The 19,604-nt window shown below is 39.2% G+C and overlaps 3 protein-coding genes across 5 annotated transcripts in view; 1 reads left to right on the forward strand and 2 right to left on the reverse strand.

Annotated features, from left to right (window-relative positions):
• The first annotated feature begins 152 nt into the window (after positions 1-152).
• Positions 153-3,545, forward strand: LOC116255525 (pentatricopeptide repeat-containing protein At2g13600-like). Of its 2 annotated transcripts, XM_031631380.2 has the most exons (2): positions 153-1,095; positions 1,210-3,545. In XM_031631380.2, exons 1-2 carry the CDS (start codon positions 504-506, stop codon positions 3,156-3,158), a joined length of 2,541 nt encoding a protein of 846 aa, XP_031487240.1. In that variant the 5' UTR covers positions 153-503; the 3' UTR covers positions 3,159-3,545. The 2 variants fall into 2 exon arrangements, with proteins under 2 accessions (XP_031487240.1, XP_031487239.1); XM_031631379.2 differs by having other exon boundaries at positions 153-3,545.
• Positions 3,546-4,139: 594 nt separating this feature from the next.
• Positions 4,140-6,790, reverse strand: LOC116256488 (uncharacterized). Of its 2 annotated transcripts, none has more exons than XM_031632863.2 (3): positions 6,626-6,790; positions 5,373-5,895; positions 4,140-4,593 (listed from the first exon to the last, which is right to left on the reverse strand). In XM_031632863.2, the coding sequence occupies exons 2-3, from the start codon at positions 5,784-5,786 to the stop codon at positions 4,567-4,569; spliced, it is 441 nt and encodes a 146-aa protein (XP_031488723.1). In that variant the 5' UTR covers positions 5,787-5,895; positions 6,626-6,790; the 3' UTR covers positions 4,140-4,566. The 2 variants fall into 2 exon arrangements, with proteins under 2 accessions (XP_031488723.1, XP_031488724.1); XM_031632864.2 differs by lacking the exon at positions 6,626-6,790 and adding an exon at positions 6,272-6,602.
• A 2,004-nt stretch (positions 6,791-8,794) lies between these two features.
• Positions 8,795-19,604, reverse strand: part of LOC116255494 (protein TIC236, chloroplastic) — a 29,476-nt gene continuing 18,666 nt past the window's right edge. Inside the window, exons 14-23 of the mRNA XM_031631338.2 lie at positions 19,285-19,560; positions 17,431-17,496; positions 17,187-17,318; positions 15,030-15,854; positions 14,457-14,737; positions 14,070-14,320; positions 13,395-13,633; positions 13,104-13,295; positions 9,908-10,180; positions 8,795-9,157 (exon numbers count right to left, since the gene is read on the reverse strand). Of these exons, the coding sequence (XP_031487198.1) occupies positions 9,011-9,157; positions 9,908-10,180; positions 13,104-13,295; positions 13,395-13,633; positions 14,070-14,320; positions 14,457-14,737; positions 15,030-15,854; positions 17,187-17,318; positions 17,431-17,496; positions 19,285-19,560 (2,682 nt within the window). The 3' untranslated portion in view covers positions 8,795-9,010. The remainder of the gene's footprint in view (positions 9,158-9,907; positions 10,181-13,103; positions 13,296-13,394; positions 13,634-14,069; positions 14,321-14,456; positions 14,738-15,029; positions 15,855-17,186; positions 17,319-17,430; positions 17,497-19,284; positions 19,561-19,604) is intronic.

Below are 19,604 nucleotides of genomic sequence, written 5' to 3' on the forward strand. Positions count from 1 at the left end.
GTTGTGGAATGCCTTTTAACACACAAGTCGCCCTCTTTTGAGAACATAATGATATTTTTCACTAAGTTGACTGCATGATTTACTTCGGTGTTAATTAAGCCTTCATGTGTATAATTTTTTTGCGAGAATATGGTGACAGCAGGCAGTCCAATTTCACGCTCGCATTTTAAGGCAAACTCGTTCTTTCACCCTTTAAGTGAACAAACGGGAACGAAATTTGTGAGTTGCTATAAGGTTGCATATTAATGTTCCATAAGTTGCAGATTACGTAAAAAATCCATTTTGCAGAACTCCGTTTTTGAATTATTGCAGAAGCTACAAAATCTATCTAGTGAAAACGCAGCTCCTGCTGGAAGCAGCAGCATGGTGTTGCCTAAGAAGGATGAAGGAAGCAGAACAGGTCTGGATTGCGTTAGAGGAATGCCTCTTTCCTTCCTTCCCACATATTTTGCTTCATGATATTGTCTTTGTTGTGGGCGGTGCTCTTGCATGGTCGTTGTTAGATGGTGTGGCCTTCGCCGGTGCTACGATGCCTAAATGCTTACATGGTCGCCTCTCAACGTCTCTCCGATGTTATGAAAGCTTGCATCAAGCTCGGAACTGCCTCTCATGGCGAAAGCATCCATGCCCACCTCGTTACGTCCGGATTTCTACCAGGTTCCGTCTTTCTGTCCAACCACCTGATCGATATGTACGGGAAATTTCGGCTTCCAGACAGTGCACGCCGGGTTTTTGAAGAAATCCCTCAAAGGAACGCTTTCTCCTGGAACATTTTGATGATGGGTTTTGCTGACTGCGGAAGGATCACAGATGCACTCCAGCTGTTCGGCGAAATGCCTGAACTGGAGCGAGATGAAGTTTCCTGGAACACCATCATCGCAGGATGCGTTCAGAATGGTCGAGGTGAGGAAGGACTAAAACTATTCATCCGTATGCTTCGTGATTCTGAGCATATTCCTAATTCGTTTACCTTAGTCAGCGTCCTAAATTCTTGTTCGAGTCTGTGTTGGATCGGCCTTGGTTCGCAAATTCATTCTTTTTCCCTTAAACTGGACGCTTTGGTTGATGACCATTCGATCCAGTGTGCGCTTGTAAGTATGTACATAAAACTTTGTGATATTAAGAGTGCGCAAACAGTTTTCGGAAGAATGATTCGTTTTGATATATTAACATGGAACTCCATGATGGTGGGGTTGTCCAAACTGTCAGGTGTGGATCCTGCTCTGCAATTGTTTAATAGAATGCCGGAGAGAGATGTTGTCTCGTGGAATACAATCATTTCCATTATGTCTCAGCATGGTCATGGAATTGAGTGTCTCAATTTGTTCCAGGAGATGTCCAAACAGGGTTGGAGGCCAAATGGCATAACATATGCAAGTGCCCTCAGTGCTTGTGCAAGCTTGTCTGACTTAGATTGGGGCAAGCATTTGCATGCTCGAATTTTACGTGGTGAACTTCACATTGATGTTTATATAGGGAGCGCTCTTGTAGACATGTATTGCAAGTGTGGCTTATTAGACTGTGCAAAACGATTATTTGATTTGTTGCCTGAGCGTAATGAAGTATCGTGGACCTCCATGATGGCAGGCTTGGTGCAACATGAGCTGGAAGAAGAGGCTCTTGTGCTCTTCAAAAATATGATAGCATCGCAAGATTTTTCCGCAGATCATTATGCTCTTGCTACTGTATTGGGGAACTGCTCTAGTAAAAAGAATATGAATCTTGGAGTTCAGGTCCATGCCTATGCAATCAAGAATGGCTTTGGACTTGCTGTTCCTGTTGCTAATGCCCTTGTTAGTCTATACGTGAAATGTGAAAATGTTGAAGCTGCAAATCTTCTTTTTGAAACAATGCCTATAAGGGACATAATATCATGGACAACGATGGTAACAGCATATTCTCAGATGGGTCATATTTCGAGAGCTCGTAATTTGTTTGATGCCATGCGTGAACGGAATATAGTATCCTGGAATTCGATGATGGCTGCATACATACGACATGGGTATGGAGAACAGGGACTGAAACTATATATTGTTATGCTGAGGGAAGAAGAGAGAATAAGGCCAGATTGGATAACCTTTTCCATTTTGCTAAATGCTTGTGCTGATCTCGCCACTCTGAAGCATGGAAGCCAGATTTTTAACCATATTACAAAGCTTGGGCTGGATGCTAATGTTTCAGTAGCCAATGGGCTAATTGCTATGTACTCAAAATGTGGTAGAATTAAAGAAGCCAGTACTGTCTTTGATTTGATCGTTGATAAGGATTTGGTTTCTTGGAATTCCTTGATGACAGGATATGCACAGCATGGACAAGGGAAGAGGGTTATTGAGATCTTTGAGAAGATGTTGCAAGCTGGCATAAAACCTGATCATATCAGTTATGTTGCTGTTCTCTCTGGTTGCAGTCATGCAGGGCTATTATCAGAAGGTCAATTGTATTTCGATTCTATGAGCAAGCTCCACGGACTTTCTCCAATTCCTGAGCATTATACCTGCTTGATAGACATGCTTGGTCGAGCTGGATACCTTGAAGACGCTGAGAAGGTTGTTGATCAAATGGACTTTCAACCTAATGCTGACATATGGGGAGCACTGCTTAGTGCATGCAGGATCTATGGCAATACCGAACTTGCTGAACGTGCAGCAAGTGAACTGTTCAAGTTGGACCCGAAGGACTCTGGGAGCTATGTGTTGCTAGCAAATATGTATCTAGATGGTGACAATCTGGGCGAAGCTTCCAGGGTCAGGAAGTTAATGCATGAAAGAGGAGTGAGAAAGCATCCCGGTTGTAGCTGGATTGAGGTTGATAATAGGATCCATTCATTTACAGTTAGCAACCTGAACCATCCACAAATGGATGGTATATTGAAGACATTGGATGACTTGATTACGAGGATTGAAGTACTGGGCTACGTAAGAAACAATAACTTTAGGTCTCTGAGTCACCACAGTGAGAAGTTGGCAGTTGCTTTTGGACTACTCAGCGTTCCTGCTGGAAGGCCCATAGAGGTAATGAAGAATCTTCGTGTCTGCAGGGATTGTCATCTGGTCATCAAATTAGTATCTGCTGTTACGGGAAGGGAACTGGTTGTTAGAGATGCCAGCCGCTTCCATCACTTCAAAGACGGGATCTGCTCGTGTGATGATTACTGGTAGCAACTGTAAATTGATCTGTAAATAAGTTTTGGACATTCATTAGGTCTCTGAAGCATCGTCTAAACCATTCTTGGTTGGGCCTCCAAGCACAGTTTGCTCCTAGGGATGGCAAAAATAGTCTGCCGTGCGGGCGCGGGTTCCGAAGTTTTGCATGCATATTGAACAGAAAAATAGGATGCTGCTTGGCTTGAAGGACTCACGTGTACTGCATGAGTTGTTGCTTGTCATTCTAATCAGGTGGGTGACTACCCAACCCCAGATGACCATACCAACAAAAGGGTTAAAATCTGTATGCCACGACCGCGAGTTACTGTTTCAATTTGGACATTCAATTCTTTTGTTTTCACTCTTATGAAAAAGGAAATACTGTATTTCAGTTTTGTATCATCCTTCTAACGCCCATTTTTTCACCCCCTTTGTGAAAGATACATTGATAACAGGTAAAGTCAGAAGTTAGAACAATAAAAAAGATGAAGGAATATAATATGGAGCGAAAATAAATGATATAAGAACTGAGTTTTCTCGCTTCAAATGAAATGATCTTCTGACAAATGAAAAATAAGTTTCTCCAGCCCCAAGGGACGTAGCACAATCAGATGGTAAGGTGGTTCACACTGGGGGATCCGAGGTTTGTATCCCCGTGGTCACTGATGTATTACTCTTTTGGGCTGATGATAAGTGTGAGAAACAAATTTCTCTAAAATACCGCCTCCTTGAGAGAAGCATCAAGTTGCCGGTTTTCGAGACATTTTTTTTGGAGAAATTTCCCTTTAATACAAAGTTTTTCGTAACTATGATGCTGTTAGTAGGGTAAGTTGCTTTAATTAATAAAATATCCATTTGCCTTATTAAATTATTCACGTTATCTGCAGATAAGTGACAACAAGAAGGCAATTATGTATGAAATGACGAAGAAAAGTCAAACACTAATTACTTGCTCAATCAACATCAATCGAACAAGCCAAGAAAACAAACGCATAATGTTACACCACCCTCTACCAGCTTCCACTAGCTTCCACTAGGAGTTGACATAAAGCTATGTGAACAACTACCGAAATTCACTAGGAGATCTTACCAATTCAGTTGAGAGATTCATGAGCACACGCGCAAAGCATCTGTTTCCATTCTGATTTTGAAATGTCTCTCACTGAACGGCATCATCAGATTTTCCAACAAGTGGATTTTTTTTCAGCAACATGATTCTTCTAAATGACTACACGAAGCACTTCATACTTCACATGAAGACGAGCTCAACTCCTCGGAGAAACTAGAACAATATGGAAGAATCTCTAGTGTTACATTTTCATCTCATCTCACATTGCCCTTCTGCTACGGCACCAAGACACAACAGCGAATGTCCTGAGGTACCTGGATCTGTCGATGAGCACGGTTTGTTGCCATCCGCAGGTCAAGACATCGACTTGTCACCAACACCCTGAAAGAACAAGTACATGACCAACTAAGTTGGCAATAATAATCAATGCACATTGATTATTAATAACTTGAGATGCATGCATGCGCGAAACATAACATTGTGACAAGCTTCTGCTGACGCTCAAACAAAGATGTCTTCAGGTTGCACGTGCAGGTTTCTCTGTTATCCTGCGACCGACGAGGTCATAAGGGCGCAAAAACAGATACTCTTGCTCTCATGCATCTGTAGCGATTTCTGCCAAAACTATTTGATGCAATCGGTGGTGCCAGAGACAAAAAAGGATACATATCGTGGACATACTATGTGGGATGTGGTCATCCTACACATTTCGAATTTCAGACTAGCGCATTTCAAATTGCAGAGTGGTGGAGGCTAAAAAAAAGCTTGCCACTCCTCAAATTCATGACTTCACCTTTTTACGGTTTGATTTCATTTGGTACCTTGTAGGGGTTAGACAATTTATGCATATACTGTAGAATCGATTCCTCTCTCTTTGTGTGTGTGTATGTGTGTCAATATATATTGTAACATGGAAGGAAAATGTGCAACTTTTCTGCATAGATCAGTTGTTTAGTACGATCAGGCTTTAAACTGGTTACTGATTAGCATATCCATTACAAGATTGGAGCCAGAATAGTCAGATCTATTACTATAGGAGTATCAAAACAAGGAACAATGCTACGGTTTCTATCGGCAGAGGAGATAAATCTTGTGATTTGTGAATGTCATCTTTGAACGTAGCATATATGTGGAAGCAGATTTTTACTTCATTGATTTACCTCTAGGTGTGCCAACATCTCCTTTGCTGCCTCTATGTCTCCATCGTTTGCAGCATAAATATCAAGTACGGATTCTTCCGAGTATCCGGGAAACATGAGTGACAAGGACCTCAAGTCTGAAGCTACAATGTCATTCGGGCTAATCTGAGCCTGTTCATCACTTCCACTTGGAAATGGGTCTCCCATGAACTCTCGAATTTCACCCGTCACCTGTGAGAGATGATCTAATTCAAATGATTCGCTAAACACATTGGCATTGGTGGGAGCATCGCTACACCGGGAACGTGCAACCCCTTTTGCTTCTTGGTCTGCAGGATCACTGTCCAGGTTAATGCTCTTCTCTTGTGAAGGTGTTAAATTACTAGGTACGAAAACTGGAGCATTAGGATTCAGATAGAATTTCTTGGATTCCATTGTAGTGGGTCTGAACTTGGCAGGGCTCAAAAAAAAATATTTAACGACTAGCTCTTGTCATCTGCACCCGTTCTGTCTTAAATAACCACGCCTCCAGCCATCACAAACACTGAATCAAAAGGCCACTTTGTGTCAATCTTGCTATTTGGATAAAAGAAGATAAGAAATAGACAAAAGAACTGATCTAAGGATCTAGCTTTTTAACGTAAACACACCGCAAATAATGAAATTGTTGGTCTTTCCTCAACAAGAGTGAACAGATGTTACGAGCACAAACTAGATAAACATGTCACAGGATGAAACTGGAGCAACCAGATTAATCAACAAAAACACAGGACTGGATCTCCACATAACTATATATGCATCTGACACAGTAAAGCCGTGATAATTGGTACATCTTTATACTAGTCAGCTACCGCACATCCGCAAACTGATAAATGGATATTGACATTATAGTGTGGTAATATCGCAAGAAAAATCGAAACCTCTAGTCGCCGCATGTATATCCGCCAATAAAACTCCCATTGATTGAAATGTGCATACAGTTTGATTGCCCAACCTAGTTGAGGCTCCAAGTAGAAAGAAACATGATAAATTGCAGTTTTTCCGCAATAAATTAGATCCACCTAGCCCTTGAATATGTACTGGTTTCCACAGCAATTAAGAGATGAAGTAAACTATTACTTGAATAATCTAAAGACATTAAGTGTCACCAATCGAAAACTATCGAGAACTCGAAATCAACTCAAAAAAGTAATTGAACACAATAAAGATAGGTAGCACAAATAAGAGAACAATCAAACGTAAAAGGCAACACTCATGTCAGAATCTAAGGCTACCTTCAGAAAGGCAGTACTCGAGTCAGAGAGATCATATCGCCATCAAACCCCCAGAATGACGGTCACTAACAGATAATCAAACTAGATCTTGGCAGTCAAAAGTGGGCCCTGATACCTATCTTTTCCCCACTGAAATTTCCGTAGAAATCGCCTGGAGAGATTTTGGCAAAGGTGAATGAGAGAAAGCAATGAGATGGGCTCCTTCCCTTGTATTATAGAAGGGTTTTTATTTCCCACCGACTTTAATAACTGCCTCCTTTTCATCAGTGGATGGTTAAACTGGTACGAATGAAGTTAATGTCACGTTAAGTTCATGCATATTTTCCCTTTTCCTCCTTTTTGTGTCATAGACTTCTATGGTGAACCAATCAGGAGGAGTTCGAACTCCACAAATATGCATTCTTTGCTATCAGAGCTCAAAACAGAAGACGGTTCGATGGCGCCAGTGATCATGGAATCTCTTTCCATTTTTTCTGTCTTATTTAGTTGCCGACCCTTTTAACCTCGACATTAAAGTTAAGACCATTTTTTTTAATTTCTTTATACATGCTGCAATTCCACTAATGAATGTCAAAATGCAAGTTTATTATCATTGTTGTATGTTGATTGAAGTTCAAACCTCAACGTGAAGTCCACACTTTATCCTAATGCCTTTGCTTAACACTCTGCCAAGCACCATTGCCTTTTTCCTTTCTCCATTCATGAGGAGAGTATGTTTTGCGATACATCAGGGAGAAAGAGGGTGTCAATCAAATGAGGTTCCGTCTTATCACCATTTTCTCCATCTTACGAGGTTAAAACGTTGTCTTGAGATACCAAATGGGAGAGAAAGCCTCGGTAGAAAGAGTTTCAGGATTTTGCATCACGTGATACAGTGGCTAAGATCTAATATCTATTGAATGACAGAACTAGCTTCTCGAATTAAGGTCTATATTCAAAATACTGATCTTTTTGAATTCAATGAGCAGTAAAAACTAAAAAGGAATAGCTTTCACTTTCAATTGATGAACTTAAAACTCACATTCTCGTTTTATACTTGTCCTTTTCCTCAACTGTACCTTTCATTATCGTTCATTTATATGCTGCTTTATTTGGGCAAAAACGTTCCCGAATCACCGGGTTAATAGTTAATCGTCAAAAGATACTTCGAGCTACATAAAATAAAAGGTGCGGTCAAATGGGTCTTACGGGTTTTATGTTCTTAGTTGTTAGTAGACACAATACATTACGCATGTCCAGTGGTTAGAATGTTTTTTGGCGATGTTGCTTTTTTCTTATTATTACATTGATTTTACTATTTCTGTATCAACTGAATCCAAAACATTTACCAAGTCTGAAAATTCCATTCAGTCCTTCAGACAGGGTTGGTAAATGTATTGAACAACTCAATGATCGACATGGTTTGATTGACTAAAAGTAAGTCGCTTTTCTGTTTTTTCTGTATGTTGATTTTCTGTTTTTTTCTGTCAGTAAAGTTGCAAATCGGTACAGCAAGATGTACTAGAAGTCGGGTCAGAAGCAGATTCCATACATTAGAAATTGGCAAAATTCTCAAACCAGATCGGAACCACTTGCAACCTTATATTTTAGCATGAGCTAATTTTGAATCTAAGATGTTTTTTAGCTTGGCTTAGATAACATGTACCGCGTACAGCGTGGTGGCGGTTGGGATTTATCCAGAGTTCATTTAACCACAAGAAGCATGCTCACTAAGTGGTTTAACCCTTGCCTGTTTCTGTTAATAATAACTAGTTACGAAAGAAAAAGTATATAGCGTGCAAAATGTATACTTGGAGAGGAGGAGCTCACAACAAAGTCATTTGCCCAAGGGTAGCAACTCATTCTCAGGGGCAATGGCGTTTAATTGCTTCGTGGCTTGACAATGGAAGCATGGAGAAGGCCAGCTCCACAGATAAGTTGTCATTGCTTGAAGAAACAGCAACGCAATTTTTACTTGTCTGGCCCTAAAATCTCAATGCCTTGAGTTAAATTAAAAACCCAGAGCTTGATCTTCAATAATTGACATTATCTGGGGTTGGGTATTACTGCACCACATTGTCAAGCATCTAATAGTCAGGCTGTTTATGATTCCACGTCTTAGCAGTGAGCAATGCCACCAAAGATAAAAAGATGGGCGTGTTAGAAACCCCATTCAGAAAAGAAAAGATGTTTCCTGTAAAAATGCACTTTCTCTAACCCATTGATTATACCATATTTACAGCAATATAATATATACAGACTCTGCAACATAGATGCAGATAAATAACATCATATACAAAACCAAAATTACAAGAACGCATTTTTTTCACTTTTTATTTCTCTCTCCAGAAAACAATTTTCTTTTGTACAACTGAACTACCTAAAAGAAATCATATTTTTTGCACACTAATCTTGCGATGTGGCCGAATACTCGCACAACAAGCGCCAGGATGGAGATGACTGGAAAAGGATTCGCAACCTACTTGTCAACTGATAAAGAAGAGTCCACTGCATTGCCATTTCTGAGTCCTTCATTTGCCTGACGACTGACGCCTGAAAAACGAAAAAGGGAAGTTATCTGAAAGGTCATCGGGAACCCTGTGAATAGAGAAAACTTAGGTCGCTCAATCTGACATGGCATAAATTAAGAACAGAAGATGCTGTCCAGTTAAATAATAGTGCTAACTTGGGTGCACCGGATGCAGCATCAACTGACAGTACAGGAGAAGTGAAACACCCACAGTGAATGTGTAAAATCGATTTCTGAAAAGGTGCTTCCATGCGGATAAGCAACGATATATTCTTAAAAGCGTGTAAGCTACTGAACTGTGTAACAATGAAAAATAAATAAATAAATAAATAAAGGAACCCTACATGAATTCAGACATTTAAGTAGGTTTTAAACTACAGTCACCCTTAATGCTTCTATCAAGTTCACCAAAGGACTTGACAAATTGGAAAACTATAAACTGGTACTGTGACTAGGACAAAGGCGAATATCAATGCTTCATCAGCTGAAAGTTTAACCAATGAATCACAACAATTGCTTTTCAGAATGCACAGATGCCAATTTGTTCACACATTCTTCCTGAACGGTGGTCACCTTTGACAAGTATGCAGTTCCTGTCTCTTTACAGTCATGTTCTCCAATGTTCAAATGTTGAATGACATTTGTGCAGTAGAAGCCAGGGAGTTTTGTCAATTTACAACCACCAATTTTGTAAATTCACACTTTTTATTTTTTCAGTCAAATCAAGGTTTATTTGCAGAACAAATTCAATCATATTACAAATTATCAGATACCTGAAGGCGTTTGCCAAGCTGAACTTCCACCTCAGTTCCAAATGAAATGCTGTTGGCCAGAGACTTAAGTGGGTCAATTGTAGGATCCAGTGAAAGCAAGCTTGGAATTTGGGGTGCATAAACTAGCCTCCACCTAGCTTGGCCAAATTCACCTTTCCCTTCGATCCTTGGCATTAAGGTTTCTAATGTCGCAGCTGCCAACTTCTTGAAGGCAAGCTGGCCATCACCTTCCAACAATGACTCTGCTAATTGACTCTCAAAGACTCTGGCGGCCTGCAAAAGGTAGTTCAGACTTCAGATACAAAATTTATTCCAAATTTTCTCATCATACAGTGTAAATCTTCGAAGGCAGGAAAAGCAAAAAAAAAAAAAGAAAAAAAAAAGAAACATTGAAATGCAGTTGCATCTTAGATTCATGTCCAATCAGACAGATGACCAGAACAAAAAAACATATTACTTTTCAAACAACAATCAGACCAAGAACAGGTAGAAAACCAAATATTTTTTATCATCAAGCAGAAACAGTTCACACAAATACACAGAGCCACAACAAGGGAGCAAGAGAGATGCTGCCTTGACTTATCCCTCAGATATTCAGCAACCTGAACTTATTGTGCAAGCCAGTCATAAAGTGACAATAGAAATCATTACCATGATAGATAGACAAGTTGAGATGTCCATATCATTTGACATACTTAACATGCAATGTTACTGAGATAGCTTTCAAGCTGCACACCATGTATCAAAAAGCAGTTCAACAAAACTACCAACTTGGATTTGAAACCATCACCAATTTACAGAGCAAAAGCATCAGGTCAACTAGGTAAGGCTTCCCAACTCAAATTCCTCATTAGCTGTGACATCTATGCCAGTAGCACAATAAAATAATCCAGTAGCTACAAAACCAGCATAACAACACCAAGAAGGTAATTGTCATACAATAAAAGCAGACCAGTTAAAACTACAAAACCAGTAAAACTACAAGAAGGTATTTGACGGACTAGCATAGGCACATGTAGGGCTGCCTAAAACAGGTGTCAAAAGTGCCAACTATTTGGAACCTTGAGTCATATTAACATACAATAGTAACAATATTAGCATTTTGAAATGATGTGGCAGAATAGAACAGTATTTTATGAAGTGAAATCCTGTAAGTGGAATACATGTGCTAAGTTGCCAACTATCTTGACACTTGATTAATGGTAAACACCATTAGCATTCTGAAATTTTGTGGCAAAAGTAAGGGAACATGTGACCAATGAATGTATCTGTTTTCAATTATTCAGTTAGAATTTATGCATTTCTCCTGACATTCACCAGTTCAAAAAAAAAAAGCGTGAAACACTTTGCCTTAAAATCCTCAAGCAGCAACCATCTGATTCGTGATATCATGGCAGCATGAAATATGACTAACTTGCCCTTGTTCAACTACATGGCAGGCAAAAAGGATTACTTCAATCATTTTGCCAAAAAATTCACAGCTATACAATGTTGAAGGGCAGGCAAATTAAGTTGTTGAATTAATTGGAGTGCTGGGAGGAAAGAGTAAGAGGTTACCACAGCAGTCCTTTTATATAATAAGAACTTCCAACTCTAGTTGATTATAGAAGTTACTTTTGAATTCAATTAAAATGAATGATTTTTCCAATTGGTCAAGACTTACCGACTGAGACATCGTTAGAGCACTTACGTGTCTTGAACTTATACTGAATGCTGTCAATGTGAATGAAAGGATAGAAAAGAAAACTTTTTTGGTCACGCAAAAACTCCGTGGCGGTGGTCATGAATGGGTTATAAGCTCCGACAGCTGGTATTAACTCACAAATTGAGCATCACACATCATGCTCGAAGTCCATGAGAATGGTCATGAACAGTATAAGGTCTATCAGCTAGCGGTCATCCATGTATGGAGCATCACACGTCTTAAGTGCATGGCTTCGTAGTTCGTTCTAGAGACCTTTAAAAGATCCAAGCCATGGCTATCCAATTGGATTAGATTTAGATTGGATCAATTTGATGTGATTTATTTATTTGATTCCTTATCATTTTCATTTATTAAGTTGAATTTGGACCATCTATCTCAATGTTGGATCCAATACCCAAATAGTTAGGAAATATTATTTAAAGGGGAAAAGTAGTTCTTGAGGAATTGAAGTGAATAGGAATTTGTTTGCCCTAATTTTCCTTGGCCAATTTCCCTTGATAGATTCAATTTGCATGTCATTCGTCTTTCTACAGAGATTAGAGCGACGACCTCTAATCACTGTGTCAAGATCCCACCCACTTCATGAAATAATTGCAAGAAGGAACTTATCTCCCTTCAAATGATTATTTAATTCAACTATCTTAGTCATCAAAACCCCGACTAGTCAAATAGTTAGTCTGACTAGTCGATTGAGTCAATTATCGACCGACCTTTTCTTCAAACCAATGACTAATGGGTCAAACTAGTCAATTGGTCAGCATAGTTGTTGGTCAACTGAGTAATCCCTGGTCTATATCTGCATTCCCTTTTTATACATATATGTTTCTTGATTTATTTCCATATATTTATTTATTTATTTATAGTCAATTGACTTAGGCCAATTCAGACACGACTTCTGATTTTTAAAATTCAGCTGACTATATTGAACACTCGTAATCACAAGCAAAGAAGTCAACATAGAATGTAGATTCACGCATCACATGACTATGGGCAAGTCAAAGGTGGGCCCTAAGAATTTCAATATCACACTGGCCACACATATCAGTCATGAACTTATCTTCAAAGTTGAAAGGATGAAAGGACCACAATGGTCGAAAGAGCTAGGTGACCCTAGGTGGTAGACCTTCAAAGGGACTAGGCAGCACCAAGGCAGGCCAAAGCCAATAAATGTAAAAGCAAAAAGATGAGTAAGAAGAAGAAGAAAATGAATAAAGAAAAGTCAAAGTAGAAGAGAAAAAACAGAGGCGGAAAAAAAAAACCTTACATATGTTATACTTGGGCACCTAGGTGGCAAGCCTAGTCAAAAAGGTGGGCCACCTAGGGCCTAGGCACGCCTAGGTATGCTTTAGAGAGCAAACAAAAGGACTTTGTTAACCAGATCAACAATTATGGATTAAGAGACACACACATTGCAGAGCTGCCAACCTAACAACAAAAGGAAAAAATGGAGAAAAAAAGGAAAGAACACTTTTTTCTAAGTTTAGGTAGTACCTCAGTTGGTGAGAGAACATCCTGTTCCACAGAACGAGTAGAGGTAACAACCAAATTGTCTTGCCAATTGCTGGCCCTGCTTTGGATTCTCAATTGCCATTCGGATCCAACCAATGCAAGATCAAGTGTCGGATCCAATCCTTGGTCAGGCTCAAATTTTGCTATATTTTGATGCTCCCGCTTAAGCCTCACCTGTGAAACCACGCTCATTAACACAACTAGAACAAAAAATGCAAAGACAATCTGGTAAATAAGGAGGAACTTTAACCAAGATCAAGAAACTGTGCTCACCTGGGTAGCAACTAAGTTTACCTCACCATTTTCAAAAGTCAAAACCCCTCTAGGCTTTATCCACTTGGGATCAGCCAAACCATTCAGCTCAAGTTCCCCACTGGCTGCAAAGTTAAGAATCAAAGGGTACACGATCTTTAGTTCTGGTCCAAGATGAACCTTTAAGTCACTTAAGTGAACATTCAGTCTTGGCTTTGTTTTCACAGACTCCTTCTTCTGTCCAACTTCATCTGATTTCTCTGTCCAAAAAGCCAATTAATTTTCTTAATATTATCTACACAAAACATCAAAAACTTGCATAATATTGCAAAGGCATATCAAATTCATTTGATTACTTTCAATAGGTCAATAATTTATTTTCATTTGCTTAGTCTCACCAACCAAGTGGGTGATTCTGCTGCTGTAGTGACCAATAAAAGGGCCATGTTGGCTGGTTTCTTTAATATGGTTGACTTGTTATGCAGTACGTATTTTTTTATCATCTGAAGCACATGCTTGTTAAGCAAGAACAACTATACGTTGTCTAAGAAACAAAAATGCAGTATTGCCTATGTAAAGCTTGACCATTATTTTCCTATGGTATTACATATAATAGGAACTCCAGTCTAAATTCCAAATGTTTACTCTTATCTGTGCACTTTCATGAGAATATACTTGTTGTACCCTAGTTATTACCTGCTGGCTGTGGAACTTTTGAGGGACCAGTTGATAAAGAACCAAAAAAGCGTGAAACATGTCCAGAAGAAGCCAACCGACTGTAAATGCTGCTAGCAAGACTTGAACGATTTGCTGTTAATCTATTGACGGTTGCACCTGCTCCTTTGTCATGGGGCAAATATGCTTCCCCATGACTTAGTTTAATCATGCCAGAAACATCAGGCTGCAGTATGGAACCTGTAACCTGGATCTGACTATCAACCTGGCCACTGTTAATAAAAAAAGACTTATTGTAAGAATAGCAACTATATGAGAAATTAGAAGCAACAGCTAACTGAAGCTACACTAAAGTTTTTTTTTCTACAAGATTGAAGAATATATACACAAGAAAGGAATGCAAGTCACCTGAAAACATTTTTTGCTCGCACTTCCAGGACTTCACATTTCAAATCAATTTTATCACCAGGAAACAATTCACTGGCTTTCAGGGGCAAATTCCCTTTCACCACTAACCTTCCTTTTCTGCCTACCCTGCTCTCCAGAACATTGATGGATAGACGATTAGATTTGAAATTAACTGTACCTCCAAAATTAGACAGTGGCTTAGGTAGGACAGGTGACGATACTGATGCCCTATGAAATGAAGCGGTCCCATCCAATACCGGTTGTTCAATCGTGCCCCTCACCTGAAATAAAAAAAAGGGTACCCATCAGTCAATGTTTACACTTTACACATCCTGAAAGATGGCGATATGGTAGTAAACTTTCAGAAAATGTAGCGCCTCTATATTTTTTAGATTTTTCAGCTCTTGTTTTATGACGAAAACTAACTGTAATAGAACCAAAACAACAGATGAATGTGGCCAAAAATGATATCTAAAGTCATTATTGCCGTGTATCAAATAAAAGAAAAATCTAGAAACATGCATTTAGATATGAAATCAAGATCGAAGTTCTGATGACTCGAGCATTATCTACCTGTAAATCAATGTCAGCACTACCGTGAAGCCAATCCGCATATGGAAATAGAGCTGTAATTAGCATCATGCCACCATCTTTTATATCTGCATCAATTTTTACCTCACTAACATCTGAAATGTTCCAGTTTAGCCCTTTAAAGTGTTCTGTCAAATAAGCCTCTCGCCCTTCTTCATTCCTTTCCCAGGTAACCTTTTTGTCACCAACCGTTTCAGAATTATCCTTTACCTTCTCTTGCATCCAGGTGGGGAACCATTTTGTTCTCATGCTTTCCTTGTCTATTTCATCTTCTATCAGTGAATCATTCTCAAAAAGGGTTATTGGAATACTGCCTTGAACATGCACATGGCCACTTTGGATGACAGGCTCAACATTAGCACTGAAAAGAAAACGGCTAGTTGAGGTCAAAGAAGCAACGACTTCAGCACGTCCAAGATCAATGCCACCAACCGCACCATCTAGGAGTCTTACTTGAATGTCACACTCAGGTTTAGCAAGACTTCCTCTAAGATCTCCTTCCATATGTAGTATGCCCTTAATTGGTGCCAGGATTGCTCTACAAGAATGTATTGCATCTGTTGCTGAAGACTCAATAACCTGAAGCAAAGCAGGAACAAGGCTAACAGGGAAGTTCAAAACAGCAAAATGAAGATTTGTTTTTGGACCCAATATATTCCCATCTGCATGTAGAGTCGCATTATCCTTCTGTATGAATATTTTCTCAAGACGCAGACCATCATTGTTATTATATGCACCAACAGCGAGAACTCGCTGAGTTTTGTAGGCTCCCCATTCCCAATCCTCCCCATGGAAATCAAAGTCTGCCTGTTCAGAAAAATATGCAAGTTGATTAGCAGCAGCTAACAGATAGTGGAAAAAGAAAAAAAGAAGGCATTTTTTTCCTCTGTTTGCCTCAACTGTTGACAGCAGTTTATCATTAGTTGAAAGGTAATAGAAGACACAGCCAAGGCATTTTTCTTTCCACTGCTTGCCTCATCTATTGAACTCCAGGCATCTACTGAAAAAGTGGCTTGGAAGTTTTAATTTTTAATATACTTTGGTGACCAAATAAAAGAAAGGTTCAAGTTCAATGCCCCTTTACATTGTGATTTTCAAGTAATATACCTCTCACAGATCACAGTGGTAATGCATGCAGTACAAAAAAATGAATAAGTATTTGTGACAATAGCTTTTCCTAATTATTCCTTTAAGAGGAAAGGAAAATCTTCTCTAAATTTAAGAGCTCATGCACTCTGAAAGCTCCCAAACTTCAAAAAGCAATGTTCATCAAGAGATTCCTGAAAGCCAAGAGACTTCGATACAAAAGCACATGCACTTCAAAAACAATTCCTGAAGTGCATGCTCATCAAGAGTTTCATGAAAACTAGACACAGACAGACAGACAGACAGACAGAGAAGGTGGGTGAACCAGACTGATGCTGAGTTTTTCGAATGATAGACCTAGATGCTTGAAACTCCAGAAAAGAATTCCCTCTAGCAGTTGCCCCTTCTTTTCTAATGCAAATACATTTCCTGAAATTTCTTCACAATAGGTAACAACGAGTTATCCATGTGAACTACAAGTCCCTTTTTTTCCCAGTATGAAAGTAAGAACCGTGCATCAGCCTAGTTCTTTGATGGCATTATGATGTGGCAACTTTTGTGTACAAAAGATCCAATAATTGAAAATGCATTCCATCATCTTCATGTACAGGAACAATGAAATGCCCTCAACAAGCAAGTAAAAGGGTTCCATTTTAGACCCCAAGAATGCCCCATAACTGAATTAGATGTGTAGCTGTGTCACATGGATGGATGTAGCAAGGCTCTTTATTTTGGCAAAATATCAAAATACTGGAGAGTAGCATCAAAAAACGTAACAGCCACAGCAATGTTGCACCCTTGCTGCAACTGCACCCAGGTCTTGGGTATCTCACAAATTGTCGGTTTCTATTTATATTGCTTGCAGTAAGTTAATACTGAATTGAGATAGAGAAAATTTTGTGTTTAAGGGTTTCAGAATGAACAAAATAAGGAAACATGTGCCAAAATAAGGAAGCACTTGCAGCCAAGTTTGCATAGTGTTCTAGGCTTCTGATGATATCGTAGACATGAACAAACAAGAAAAATGTGCACAAAGGTATCTGAAGTTCGTACCATGGTATCCCCATTGCCTCCACCACTAGCATCAAGTGACCCACGCCAACGTCCTCTGAGTTCAGATAAACCTGGAAGAGAAATATCTTCAAGACTAACATCATCCGAAGAAATATGCCGGAGATGTAAAGCCTGCAGGAAAAGAGAGTTGTTGTCAATAATAAGATGAAACGAGCTTCCACTTTCCTTTTACAGTTAATTGTTGCTTTGCTTATATAATACTTTGCCATGCTAATTGGCATACCTCTAGTTGGTCATTCAGGCTTTCTGCATAGAATCCAGCAGCTTGCAGACTTTGCATAAAAAAATCCTGAGAAAAATTACAGAAAAGATTTGGAATAGTTCATTAGACAACTATTTTGCAGCAAGTCACACAAAAAGGAAAAATCTGGAAGTGGGAGTAAGTTGATTAGACAAAGATAAAGCATCAAAGAATTCCTTCTAATCAACTTTCCATTGCTGTATGGACAATAACCAGATAATAGGAAGATAACTACCACCAAAGAGCAATCCTGACAAGTTCAAGAATTTTTTACTCCATGAAATTTTCACAGACCTCCATAATGGCCCATGAAGATGCATCCTCTTTCAAACCTTTACATTGGGCAGGTATGCAATATTGCTCAACAGATGTATAACCAATATGTCATAAAATTTGAGGTTCAAAACAGCAACTATGGCATACTAGCATCTTTAACACACTTAAGAGTCAACAAAGAGTATGTAATATGCTCCCTGTATTGAAGAGGTCCTTACTTGACCAATATATAGCATCTTTAACACACTTAAGAGTCAACAAAGAGTATGTAATATGCTCCCTGTATTGAAAAGGTCCTTACTTGACCAATATAGTTTAATATCTTGTATCTTTAACTTGTACATCTGTGAGCAAATGTGTGTGGGTGTGCCTAAATATGAAAATCATAGATCTACATTGGTTAAGGTGTGCAGTCACGTGCCCCACCTTTATCCAGTAAACAATGCCTCCCATTTAACATGATTCCACAGATAAGTTCAGAACGAATTGTTGCCTAAAAATTTTTCCATGTAAAATGACAATCACCATCTCATAAATGTTGGTCTTGATCTCATACCGGAAACCCCAAGAAAAATCGCAAAGGCCCGTATCAGGCCATATTGGCCATTAGAAAAATAACTTCTACTCATCTATACATAAAATCTTTTTAGTACCATTTCACTCAAATATTAGCCAATATGAGGCTGAATTCACCATACAGGCCAGTATGGCCCAAGTCAGCCCCATATTGGACAATATTTAGAGGAGGGCCCTCATCATCCCCTACCTCGTTGCTGTGTCAGGGGCCAATACAATGTGTATCACGTGATGTGGGCCGATACACACAAGTACTGCTAAAACTAATCATGTAAACTGAATCAATACTGATAACACTAATTTTAAACTGCATTTGGTATATATTGCAGGATGGCTGGAGCACTTGCAACTTGAAAGTTGTTCAGTTACATAACTAAAACCTGCTTTTACTTAAGAGACCATCTGAATGACATATTAATGGTGGCCATTTTAAACAATCTATCATTTGTCTGATGGAGCACAGTGGTCAGACACACACACACACACACACACAAAACACACATAGAGAGAGAGAAAGGTGGGTGGCAGGGTGGAATGTCAAAGAATACTGTAGGCAAAGATCTTCATTGCACAAGCTGAACCTGAAACTTTGCCAGGGTCTACAGCTTCTGAAGATCCAGTGAAACCCTTGTTTTTACCAAACTGCAGCAAACTTGGTGCAGCTATGTGCTACTAGAATGGATTTCTGACTGAGACTAATAAGGAATCATGAAGTTGCTGAATCTCGATCATTTCTGGTTCAATGTTTCTGAGTTAATTGACAATCCAACATAAATTGCCGAATTGCAATGTTTCTAAGATAATTGACAAATCCAGCATAAATTGCCAAACTGCATGTAAACTAATACCTTGATTGTTGCAGTTGAATTTAGGGCTCAACATTTCCTTAAAATTAAAAATGTCATGTTTGATCAATCATATTGTAATATAAGAAAACCAACACATACTAGTCGCTGTATCTAGCTTATTTGTCATAAAACATACCTTTGATCTTGATCGAACTGCAGGATCACTACTTCGGGAAAGAAGACGAGCAAGAGGAAGAATTTCAGCAACTTCAGCATGAGGAACCTCCAGCCTAATTCGCCACCTCCCCAGCGAAGATATCACTCTACCTAACTGCCCTGCCATGGCACGTTTCATCAAACCATCTGCCTCCCTTTCAGCAGGGTAACGATCACGAGTACCAGGCAAAACATACTCCCCCTGAAGCTCATACTTGCTGCTCAGTTGCTCCAAGACAGTCTTTTCAATAGTTATCTGAATGATGGCACAGAATTTCAACCTTAAAGCTCACACTAAAT

This window comes from Nymphaea colorata, chromosome 6 (genome assembly GCF_008831285.2).
Source record: "Nymphaea colorata isolate Beijing-Zhang1983 chromosome 6, ASM883128v2, whole genome shotgun sequence".
Taxonomy (NCBI): Eukaryota; Viridiplantae; Streptophyta; class Magnoliopsida; order Nymphaeales; family Nymphaeaceae; genus Nymphaea; species Nymphaea colorata.